Source organism: Bremia lactucae, linkage group LG8 (genome assembly GCF_004359215.1).
Source record: "Bremia lactucae strain SF5 linkage group LG8, whole genome shotgun sequence".
In the NCBI taxonomy this organism is placed as follows: Eukaryota; Oomycota; class Peronosporomycetes; order Peronosporales; family Peronosporaceae; genus Bremia; species Bremia lactucae.
Window position 1 is genome coordinate 4,225,737 of NC_090617.1, and position 10,931 is coordinate 4,236,667.

Genomic DNA, 10,931 nt, shown 5'->3' on the forward strand with positions numbered 1-10,931 from the left:
GATACCTCATCACCAGGTGCAGAGACACATAATGATTGTGTGTCTGGAGCAACTTTTGTCAAGAGATTTGCAAATTCTCTTGAGGTTGCTGGATCAGTAGGGCGTTGCGCCCCTACTGACCCCGTCCATTTTTTGGCGGTCCGCCTCGCTGTTGCGATTTCGCAACAACGTCGGATCCGCGACCGTTGCCCTTTTTGGCATACGATCCAAAATTACGTTCAGTACCTTTTGGTGCTGGACGTGGGGCACTACACTCATGAGCGTAATGTCCCAATTTTTGGCAGCGATGGCATTTCTGCGATCGCTTATTATTCGAAAAGCGAGGTTTCTCGCTTTCGACATAGGAAAGGTCCATGGGTTCTGGACCTCCTAGTTCGTGTCGTCTAGGTGGACGATATGATGACGAACTTGCTTGAGCCTGTCTCAAGCTAAAGTCCTCCTGTTCCGCTACGGATATTGCTTCTTCAAGCGTATCCAGTTCCAAGCGGAACAGGTGGGTCTTTACGGGACCATCCGTAAGACCTTGCATGAACACCGTAATCAACGTGTGTTCATGGACTGGGTTATTGGTAATACAACTCGCTAAGAGTCGTATGTGCTGGGCATATGCGTGCACATCACGCTTGCCTTGCTTAAGTTTCAGAAGCTCTGAACGAGCTCTGAACTCAGCCCTTGGTGGCTCAAACGTCTGTTTGAGTCGGGTTTTAAAAACCTCTAGCGACCCAAAAACATATGGGTCGCGTAACTTAAGGCCCAATGCCCAAGTTTTGGCACGACCTGCCAGATTTGATTGAGCGAATGCGATTTGCATTTGCTCGTCGATAATGTGACGTGCCCTTATGGCATCGTCTAATTCGACAAACCATCTTAAAAGGGAGTCTTCCTCGACTCCCCTATATTTTGAGATGTCAATTTTTAGAGTTTCGGGACGACGCGTTTGCGTCATCCCAGGTACAGGGGTCTGTGCCTGTTGTAATCTCAACAGTTCCGCCTGTTGAGAGCCTTGCTGATTCGGCAAGGCTACTTTTTCCTTCATCTCGTCAAGTTCATGTTGTATGAACTTGACGATGGCTGAATGGAGGGCATCTATGTCCAAATCGGACCGCATGGCCAAGATGACATCGCTCCCTACGGATAAATGAATTCTTATCTATCTTATCTAGTAACTCTCTTGATTACTTCTGCAGCTGATTAGTCTGCGGAATAAATAGACATAATGGTCTATACCTATTTATGGATAAGAATTCAGGAAATTACTATATAAAGTAATTTCCTCCAAATATTATCTACCTTTTAGATAATATTAATTAACAACCTTTTAGTGTTAATTTCATGTAACGATACACCCCGTTACACTTTATGTTCGTACCCTTGTTATCTCCGATTTATCAGAACCCATCTTATTGCGTGAAAGCAGTCTCCTAACTCATTATCTGAAATATGCTTAAAGAGGAGGGAACGATAAAAGATGGACGGAAGTTACTGCCGCGAAATATTTCAACAGAAACGGCAAACTGGCGGCTAGCCGACTTCACTCGTTGCGTCTCCTCATTGGTCCCTTCCAAATTTAATCGGCATTGCAAGACCTCTTACCACATTAACCCGAATGAGTGCTGTAGACGATGTTGCGGCGCGCATTCGCCGCCTCGATGAGATGCGTGCTGCTAAATCGGCACAGCTGCGACAATTACGGAACGAATTGCGCTATAATATTGTAGCGGGTGTGGACGAGCGCCTGGACAATGGGCGAAGTGTAGCGCGTCTTGACGTGAAGGTCGAGGCAGGGCGTCAAATGCTTTATAATGCGGGGTTCCTCTCGGGTCAGCGCACGTACGTCCGCGTGACTGTAGAAGTACTAATTAACAATCAAGGGGACAAACAATTTCAGCGCTGTACAGTCACAGAACAAAAACTGACTGCCAAGATCCCAGTGGGCTCGACACCGCGATGGAACGAAACACTCCTGTTTGAGGGGCTCCCGGCAGCCGTCGGATCGGTTAAAGTCGACGTTATGCAGGAGGAAAAGATTGGCTCGGATGAAGTTGTTGGGACTGTCACGTTGCCATTAACAAGACTACAGGATCAACGCTTTAACGAAAAGTGGCACGTGCTTAAGAAACATGATAAAGTTATGATCAACGAAATTCTGCTTGGCTGCAGATTTTATCGCTCTCCGGTTCGTTTTGCTCTGTTGCCTGCCGTACGGAAATGATATGTTTTTTTAACATCATTATTGTATCGTCATAAGATCTCTGCGTTGGAATTAGAGCTGGAATTGCTGCAAAATCAAGCGAATGAGCTTTACTTGTTCGTAGGACGGCATCAGAATTTGGTCGAGTTGCCACGAGATACAACAATGCCGCAATCGAAGCCGTTGCATGGCAAAGAAGTGATTTCTGATGAAACACCAGAACAAACGGCGTCTACGAGGTTTTCAGCCGTGGCTTCGTTCCCGTGTGGAATTCGAAAACGAGAAAGCATGGAAAATGTATCGATGGATACGGAAGTATTTGAAACGCCACGACCTAAGCGACAACGGCGTGGCGTGGATCTAGAGAATCAAAAGAGCTCGTTCTCGGATCGCATTGCCAATTGGTTGCTGCCCACTATTTCAACAAGTACGACTCCTATTGCAAAGGCTGCAAGTGGAGACAATAGCACGATGCCATCAAGTCATTTTTTTCCATTTAAGCAAACACACACAGCCCCTCCTTCGCGACGACCACGGCGATCTGGACGATTGTTCTCGACGACTTCTCAAAAATCGCCTTCAGCGCTGCAAGCCATCGAGAAGTGGCTTTTTACAGACAAAGACGGAAACCCTCGAGACCGTCCGTTTGGACGTCAAGCGTCGCCATTCTAACACTTGTACCTAGAAAACTCGCGTCACTTCCTTATAAGGTGAGCTCGCGGGAATTTGTATAGTTTCACATTGCGTATTAATGCCGTGCGACGGAAAGGCGTTGTAAAGTTATGTCGCGCAGCAGCTTAAAAGAAAATGAGTAGGTTGTACATTACCTGCCTATAAAAATAAAGCAACCTTGACTTGACAAGGTCTTTTCTTGCTGCTTTATTGCGACAAAGTCACTTTGCAAACGGAGTAGTAATAATCTACAAAATCATGCAAAAGGAACGGGTCAATGAAGCCTTACAGGAGCGACAAGCCTTGCCCCCCCATGTCACTTTGCAGAATTTGAAAGCTGCATGTATGGTGCAAATGTGTCTATATGAGCTGACTTAACCACTATATTCGCCACGCGAAGAAGTTACCATGTGACATAACATTTTCTGTGGCTCACGAGTGGCGCTGTATTGGTCTATTGGCGGGGCGTCATAATCGCATCGTTCAATTCTAGTAAACAAGCCTTGTGAAGTTTAGATGGAATCAGACACTAGCTTTCTCGTCTCTTCTACGACGACTGCACTGTGAAGTAAGACTCGCTCGTAGTCGGAGGGCATCACGCGCATAAACTTGTGTGCCGACGAGTCCCAATTGTCCAGCACGTATTGCGCCTTTGGTGATTGTGTGCGTTCCAAGTGCTTGGTAATCAAAGCCTTTACCTCCTCAATCTCATAGTCCGCCGCAGTCTCAACCAATGGACCCACACGCACCATCCCCATGTTGCATTTTTTCTCAAAAGAATTGTCCTCGTCAAAAATATAAGCTATACCACCAGACATGCCAGCGGCAAAATTACGCCCAGTCGATCCCAACACGATGACACGACCTCCCGTCATATACTCGCAGCCGTGGTCCCCCACACCCTCAACGACAGCCTTCACGCCAGAATTACGCACACAAAAGCGCTCTCCAGCCTTTCCCAAGAAAAATGCTTCGCCGCTAGTGGCACCATACAATACAGCGTTGCCAACAATTACGTTCTCGGGGTTGGCACGTTCAGAGAAGTCAACGCTCGGGAACACTGAGACTTCACCACCAGACAAAGCTTTACCGACATAGTCGTTCGAGTCTCCCTCCAAATCAAGTCGTACCCCCTTCGCCAACCCAAATGCCAAACTTTGCCCCCCGTGGCCCTTCAGCTTCAAGTGAATCGTTCCATCCGGCAAACCTTCTTCACCGTAGCGCTTGCAGATTTCGTGCGATAGCGTAGCGCCGAGTGTTCGGTTAAGATTTGTCACAGTGTCTTCAATCACAACACGAGTCTTGCTCTCGAGAGCAGCTTTGGCTTTTTCAATCAAGCCCATGTCGAAACACTTTTCAACTTCGTGCTTCTGCTCCGTCTCCTTTTTTACACCAGCGCCCTCATTAAGCGTGCTTGCGTTGATTAGTAGTGGTGATAAATCCAATTTGCGGCTTTTGTAGTGCAACGCATCTTGATTTACCTTGAGTAAATCAGCACGACCAATCAAGTCGTCTAACTTGCGAAAGCCCAAGCGGCGCATATAGTCTTGCACCTCTTCCGCCAGCATAAACATAAAGTTTACCACGTGCTCGGGTTGTCCCTGAAATTTCTTACGCAACTCTGGGTCCTGTGTGGCAACTCCGACTGGACACGTATTGAGGTGGCACTTGCGCATCATGATACACCCAAGAGCAATTAGTGGACCAGTAGCAAAGCCAAATTCCTCAGCACCAAGCAATGCAGCAACCATAACATCACGACCTGTCTTGAGCTGACCGTCAGTCTGCAGCTTTACTCGCGAGCGAAGGTCATTTAGCACCAGTGTTTGCTGCGTTTCTGCCAGTCCCAGCTCCCATGGAAGCCCGCCATTCTTCACTCCCGTCCACGAAGAAGCTCCTGTCCCGCCATCATGACCAGATACGGTAATGTGATCCGATTTCGCTTTCGCGACTCCAGCGGCAACCACGCCAACGCCGACCTCAGACACGAGCTTAACAGAGACTTCAGCCGATGGATTCGAGTGTTTCAAATCGTGAATCAGCTGGGCTAAATCCTCGATCGAGTAAATGTCGTGATGCGGCGGAGGAGATATAAGACCGACTCCCGGGGTCGTGTGGCGCATTGAGCCAATATAGTCGCTGACTTTGTGGCCCGGTAATTCCCCACCCTCACCGGGTTTGGCACCCTGTGCCATCTTAATTTGCAGCTGGTCAGCGTTTGTAAGATAGTTCATTGTGACACCGAAACGCCCTGATGCCACCTGCTTAATCGCAGAGCGACGAAGATTAGGTGGACCTCCAGGCTTCGTAAAGCGCTTAACGTCCTCACCACCCTCACCAGTATTACTACGGCCCCCTATAGTGTTCATTGCGATAGCCAGTGCTTCGTGAGTTTCCTGCGAAATACTACCAAGACTCATGGCACCCGTATTGAAACGCTTCACAATGTCCGCGATGCTTTCCATTTCTTCGATTTTAGGCATCTTGTCCTCTTCGACAAACTTAAAGTCCAATAGTCCACGCAAATTCACGCGCTTGCAAAGCGCATCCGTTTCTTCGACGTACTGAGCATATGCCTCGCGAGAGTTCTCTCGAGCAGCACGCTGCAGTGCCACGATATTTTTGGGTGAATTGTAGTGGATTTCAGAGTCATTGCGAAAGTGGTAGCTACCCGGATTGCGTATCAGAGGCAGCATGTCTGAGTGCAGTGGGTAACCGGCTTCGTGGAAACGCGAAATATCCGTGTACAAAGCCTCAAAGTCGGTGCCTTGAATACGCGAATTCGTACCCTCAAAGCACATGCTAATGATGTCGTCGCCCAGACCCACAGCCTCAAATACCTGTGCGCCCTTGTACGACTGGAGCGTGGAGATACCCATCTTCGACATCACCTTAAGAATACCCTTGCCAACTGCCTCGCGATACTTGTCAAAGACTTCAAAACTCGCCAATTCCTTTTTTGAATGGGCACGCAAAAGACCTTCATCATTCATCTTGTTCAATGCCATCTCAGCCATGTGAGGGTTGATTGCATCAGCACCAAACCCCAACAAGGTGCAAAAATCGTGCACCTCCTTAGCGTCACCACACTCTGAGAACAATGCCACACGTGTACGCTGCTGTGTACGCAGCAAGTGCTGATGCACTGCGCCAACAGCAAGAAGCGATGGTAACGGGTATCGATTTACACCAGCAAGTTTGTCCGATAGCACAATAATCGGAGCTTTTTCACCTACAAGTGCATCCGTAGCTTGCTCGCATAGGCGGTAAAGAGCATCCACAAGGCCACGCGCACCACTTCCTGCAGCAAACGTGGCATCAAGTACTTTTGGTGTCCAGTCGGCATTGTTATTGCTCTTGAGCGCATTCATCTCAGCATTTGACATCACCGGGTGGTCCACCATAAGGCGCTTTGCATGCTCGGCAGTGGCGTCAAGAACGTTAGCTGCTGGACCGACTGGACACATCAAACTCATGACCAGCTCTTCGCGAATGGGGTCAATTGGTGGGTTCGTCACCTGTGCAAATAATTGCTTAAAGTACTCAAAGGGCAACTTGGGCTGCTCTGACAGTACAGCCAATGGAGCGTCGTTACCCATGCTTCCTAAGGGCTCCTTGCCATGAATACCCATCGGCATCATGAGCAGATCCATCGTTTCCGTCGTGAATCCAAACATATTCAACCGGCGGTTAAGCTCTGCGTAATTTCGACGACGTCCTTGCGGTGGCACTGCTTCTTTCTTAGTTCCAGTCAATTCCGAAAGAGACACAAGGTTTTCATCCAGCCATTTTTTAAACGGACGATTTTCACTCACAGTCTTCTTGACTTCGTCGTCAGACACGATCATTCCACGCTCAAAATCCACCAAAAACATCTTGCCAGGTTCCAATCGGCGCTTGTATTTGATGTCTGTTTCTGGCAAATTCTCAAGAATTCCAATTTCACTCGACAAAAGTACGTGGTCGTCCTTTGTGACGTAGTATCGACTCGGACGCAGACCGTTGCGATCTAATGTCGCACCAATGTATTTACCGTCAGTAAATGCCATCATTGCGGGTCCGTCCCATGGCTCCATGAGCAGCGATTGATATTTGTACATGTCTTTCTTGTGTGGAGCAATGAGCGAATCATTCTGCCACGCCTCGGGAATCATCATCATCATCCCTTCCGGCAACGAGCGATTGCATGAACTGGCTTTTGTGAGGATTTCCAGCACCGCATCAAAGTTACCCGAGTCGGATTTCGAATCAGAGCACACGGGTAACAAATCGGACGTCCGATTGCCAAAGTACGAGCTGTGCAAGGTCCCACCACGAGCGTACATCCAATTCTTATTACCTCGCAACGTGTTAATCTCACCATTGTGACACATGATCCGATTAGGCTGCGCGCGATCCCAGGACGGGAACGTATTGGTGGAAAATCGAGAGTGCACGAGTGCCACGTACGATGTGAAATCCCTCGCCGAGAGGTCATCGTAGTACTCGAAAAGCTGTTCCGGTGTCAGCTGGCCCTTGTACGTAATCGTGCGGTTGCTTAACGAGTTGACATAAAAGTCAGAATACTTCTTTTCATTCACTGACGTGACCACATTGCGAAGACGCAAAAGCTCCTTCTCAAAGTCGTCTCCCGAAAGCTTGGGGTTTTCATTCAAAACCAAGATCTGCTCTACGTGAGGCTCTGACGCTAATGACGTGGCACCGAGTGTTTTTGACGTCGTCGGCACCGCACGCCAGCCTAAGACTCGAAGGCCCATGGCTTGGGCCATTTCATTGAATGTTTGTTTAGCCAAAGGAATATCGTTCGGAGCGTTCTTGTTAAAGAAGACGTTGCCCACAGCATATTTTTCCATCTCAAGCGCAAAGCGTTTTGCCTCCGTGCCAAATCCGCCTTCTTTGGTAACACGCTGCAGAAACTCGTGAGGCAATGCGACCAGCATTCCGGCGCCATCTCCTGATGCGGGATCGCAGCCACATCCCCCGCGATGGGACATGCGTACAAGCATTTCATTAGCTTGTACGACTGTCGAGCGCGAACGCTTCTTCTTTAGACTGGCAATCATGCCGACGCCACAGCTGTCTTTTTCCTCAAGTTGGCGATAGAGCCCTTTTTGCTCGAAAAGAGCGCGCTTGTCAGCCCCCTCCCCGGGGATACTGCGAAAGGATCGTACACCACATGGAAGGCGCGGATCTAACGCCGAAACACGGCTGGAGAGGCCTGACGACGATGAGAGCAATGCAGCGCGACGATGAAGGCGGAACATGCCGACAGACTCGAGTGTAAGGCTCTGCGCAGATTGCGGAATGCGATGCAATTGAGACTTGAACTGGGTGGACCACTTGAATTCGACTAAAGAAGTGGAACCGACAAACCAGACTTAGACGAAGGGATCGAGTACACTTTTGGCTTAAATTCATTTAAGTGGAAAGGTTCGAAACTTTTGTTTCACGTGCAACGATGAGATTGTAGCGACTTGCACCTCGCGCAATGTGGCCACTTTTCTGATCCGTATCTGTCGATATACATGCTCTTGATGATTGACTGCCTCATCTACTTGGTCTGACTGCTAAAAGCTTATGGAAGTATGGTTATGCTTGCCCTGCAAGTTGCATTTCAACTCGTCAATCTATGAAAGGTCAAATAGACGAGCATTGCAACCATTTCTTTTCCATGACGGGCCCACGTGGAAATTGACCTAATATTTCGGATCATGAGCTTAATTCAGTTGTGATGCTAACAGCTCCACGATGAGGCCGTCAGACCAAAACATTTGTCGCACACACGTTTAAAATTGACAAGTATTTACCAATATCAAATACAACACAAAAATCAAGAGTAGAATTTGACAGGTTTTTATTCTTTTAATATTAAATGTCACTCTAGGGTGGTGTGGTGCACCCAATAAGCATTGAGCTTTCCATTAATCAGCTCGGGTGCACCACACATTGCGATGGTTGGTCAATTAACAAAACGCTATTCCTGTGCAAGCCATGGCAACGGACGCTGTTGTACAGGAGCTTTCCATCTCTGACGCGCCATCATCTGGTGCAAGTGACAAGGAGAAGATAAATGAAGTAGATGCCGTCGAGGCAACGAGCTCTGAAGATGACGTTGAAACTCACGATGCAGTAGGTTTTGGGGACGCCATGAGCAAGATCCTTGGTCAGAATGTGGCGAAGAATGCACAGCCGATATTGGCCAAGCGCACGACAGCACGTATGCGTGAGATAAAGAATGAAAAAAAGGAGACAAAAATTGCGCGGCTAAGCACTGCAGAGAAGCGCGAGCGCGATCTGAAAGACATGGCAGTGCCAAACCACACAACGGCCATTCAGGACCGCAAGTTGCGCACGATTGCAACAAAAGGAGGTGGGTTATATACGAAAATTATAATTAGAGAAGACAAGTTGATAGTCAAAGTGTTGCTGCAGTGGTAGCTTTGTTTAACGCCATTGAGAAGCACCAGCATCTGGGTGGCAAAGGAGAGGACAAGAATGAAAAGAAGGTCAAGGAAATGTCCAAGGACAATTTCCTTGGTTTGCTAAAAGCCTCTAAGCAGAAAATTGCAGAAAACCCGGCCGTCAAAAGCTCATGGTCTGTGGTACAGGACGATTTCATGATGGGCGCCAAGCTAAAAGACTGGGATAACGAGCACGGCACCGAAGTTGGTCGTGTGCGAAAAAATGGTGATGCAGATATTGAAGCGGTGGAAGATGTGGCCTGGAGACAAACGGAAGTTGCAATGGATAGCGATAATGAAGCAGAGGATGCGAGCAAACAGCCTACGAAGCGAAGGACGTCGCAACCCGCCACAAAAGGCCGGAAGAAGCTTAAACGCTCGTAGACATCACAAAGTACCAGAAGGATATACTGAGCCACGTAGTAGACACATAGATTTGGGCGCGAAACAGGATTTGAATGTTTGAAAATCCTGAAAGTTGCTTAGAAGTTACTTTTTGCGCTCGACGACTTTTAGACCTGTAAATTAAAAATTTTAGAAATTTGACTTCTCAGGCAGTTCATTTCTTTTTAAATATCTTTTTTTAATAAATAAAGCTGTCCACTTGAGCAAAAATCTGCTGTATAGGCGGGCACGTCTTAATGCTGCCACGCTCTACTTAAGCACACACCCTAGCACAGCGAGAGAGTGGTTAGATCGTCTACTCTCGTGTGCCGTGAGGTAATTGTGGTGGGCGCCATAGCGACCTCACCCAAAGAACTATAAGCCGTAGACTAAGTGACGTCACGGGAGCGGTAATCCGGCTCCACGTGGGCACTTACGTTTTAGGAAGCAGTTTTCAGACTGATCTACAATTTAATCGTATCAAATATAAATACCTATTTTTATCAATAACAAAATGTCATATCTGTAGATAATACTAATATGTATTGTGAGCGTATCTTTCTCGATACCTCGCGTAACGGATGACGCTAGCCGTCATCACGGATAACGCTACGCATAATCCTTCCTAGTGGGAAAGCACTTATGTGCATCACATACACAAGGGTGGGTCACAATGTGAAACCACACCTAAGTAGTGGGTCTAATTGCTTTAATTAAGTAATTGACCATCCCCGTAAGTACACAAAGTGTACTTATGGCGACTGTGTAACATTTAGGCAACTCTAGCCCGTTACACCACCCCACTTTAAAAACAAATTTACATTTTGAAATTCGTCAAGGAACTGCGCGCTGCTTTACGCGCCGCTAGTTCTCTCAGTCACTATAGCGACCTGTGTTTACATACACGGCGCCAACGATGTAACACAAAAGGGGCAATGTTGGTGGGTCGTCTGCGAAGACAGCCCTCAGCCACGCGCTATGCGCACTCGCTGCGTTAACACGCCGACAGCTACTGCTGCTGTCACTTTACTGGGCTTAAGGATCCATCGCACATCAACAGTGAGGATGTTGATCGGTCACTCATTGTCGACTTCAATGAGTCGACACCATTTCCGTCACCTCATAGTAGTGATGCGGACAACGAGCTAATGAGGAAAGATGATGGCGCATTATTGCCCATTCAAACTTCTCTCAATGCTCATAACATGGAGACAGAAACATTT

General features: G+C 47.8%; 3 protein-coding genes across 3 annotated transcripts; 2 read left to right on the forward strand and 1 right to left on the reverse strand.

The window, feature by feature from the left end:
• Positions 1–1,581: 1,581 nt before the first annotated feature.
• Positions 1,582–4,503, forward strand: CCR75_001728 (uncharacterized protein). The gene is made up of 2 exons (XM_067959829.1): positions 1,582–2,176; positions 2,249–4,503. The coding sequence occupies exons 1-2, from the start codon at positions 1,607–1,609 to the stop codon at positions 2,861–2,863; spliced, it is 1,185 nt and encodes a 394-aa protein (XP_067815653.1). The 5' UTR covers positions 1,582–1,606; the 3' UTR covers positions 2,864–4,503.
• Positions 3,376–8,127, reverse strand: CCR75_001729 (uncharacterized protein; the record flags this gene model as incomplete). The annotated part of the gene is made up of 1 exon (XM_067959830.1): positions 3,376–8,127. The coding sequence occupies one exon, from the start codon at positions 8,125–8,127 to the stop codon at positions 3,376–3,378; it is 4,752 nt and encodes a 1,583-aa protein (XP_067815652.1).
• Positions 8,128–8,854: 727 nt separating this feature from the next.
• Positions 8,855–9,877, forward strand: CCR75_001730 (uncharacterized protein; the record flags this gene model as incomplete). Its single annotated transcript, XM_067959831.1, has 2 exons — positions 8,855–9,233; positions 9,296–9,877. 2 exons carry the CDS (start codon positions 8,855–8,857, stop codon positions 9,706–9,708), a joined length of 792 nt encoding a protein of 263 aa, XP_067815883.1. The 3' UTR covers positions 9,709–9,877.
• Between the last annotated feature and the right edge of the window lie 1,054 nt (positions 9,878–10,931).

Excerpts from the sequence above, each read along its gene's own strand:
- CCR75_001728 (XM_067959829.1), top strand. The coding sequence starts at position 1,607 with ATGAGTGCTGTAGACGATGTTGCGGCGCGCATTCGCCGCCTCGATGAG. Across the intron at positions 2,177-2,248 it reads GCAGATTTTATCGCTCTCCG|ATCTCTGCGTTGGAATTAGA; the intron begins GTTCGTTTTGCT and ends TATCGTCATAAG.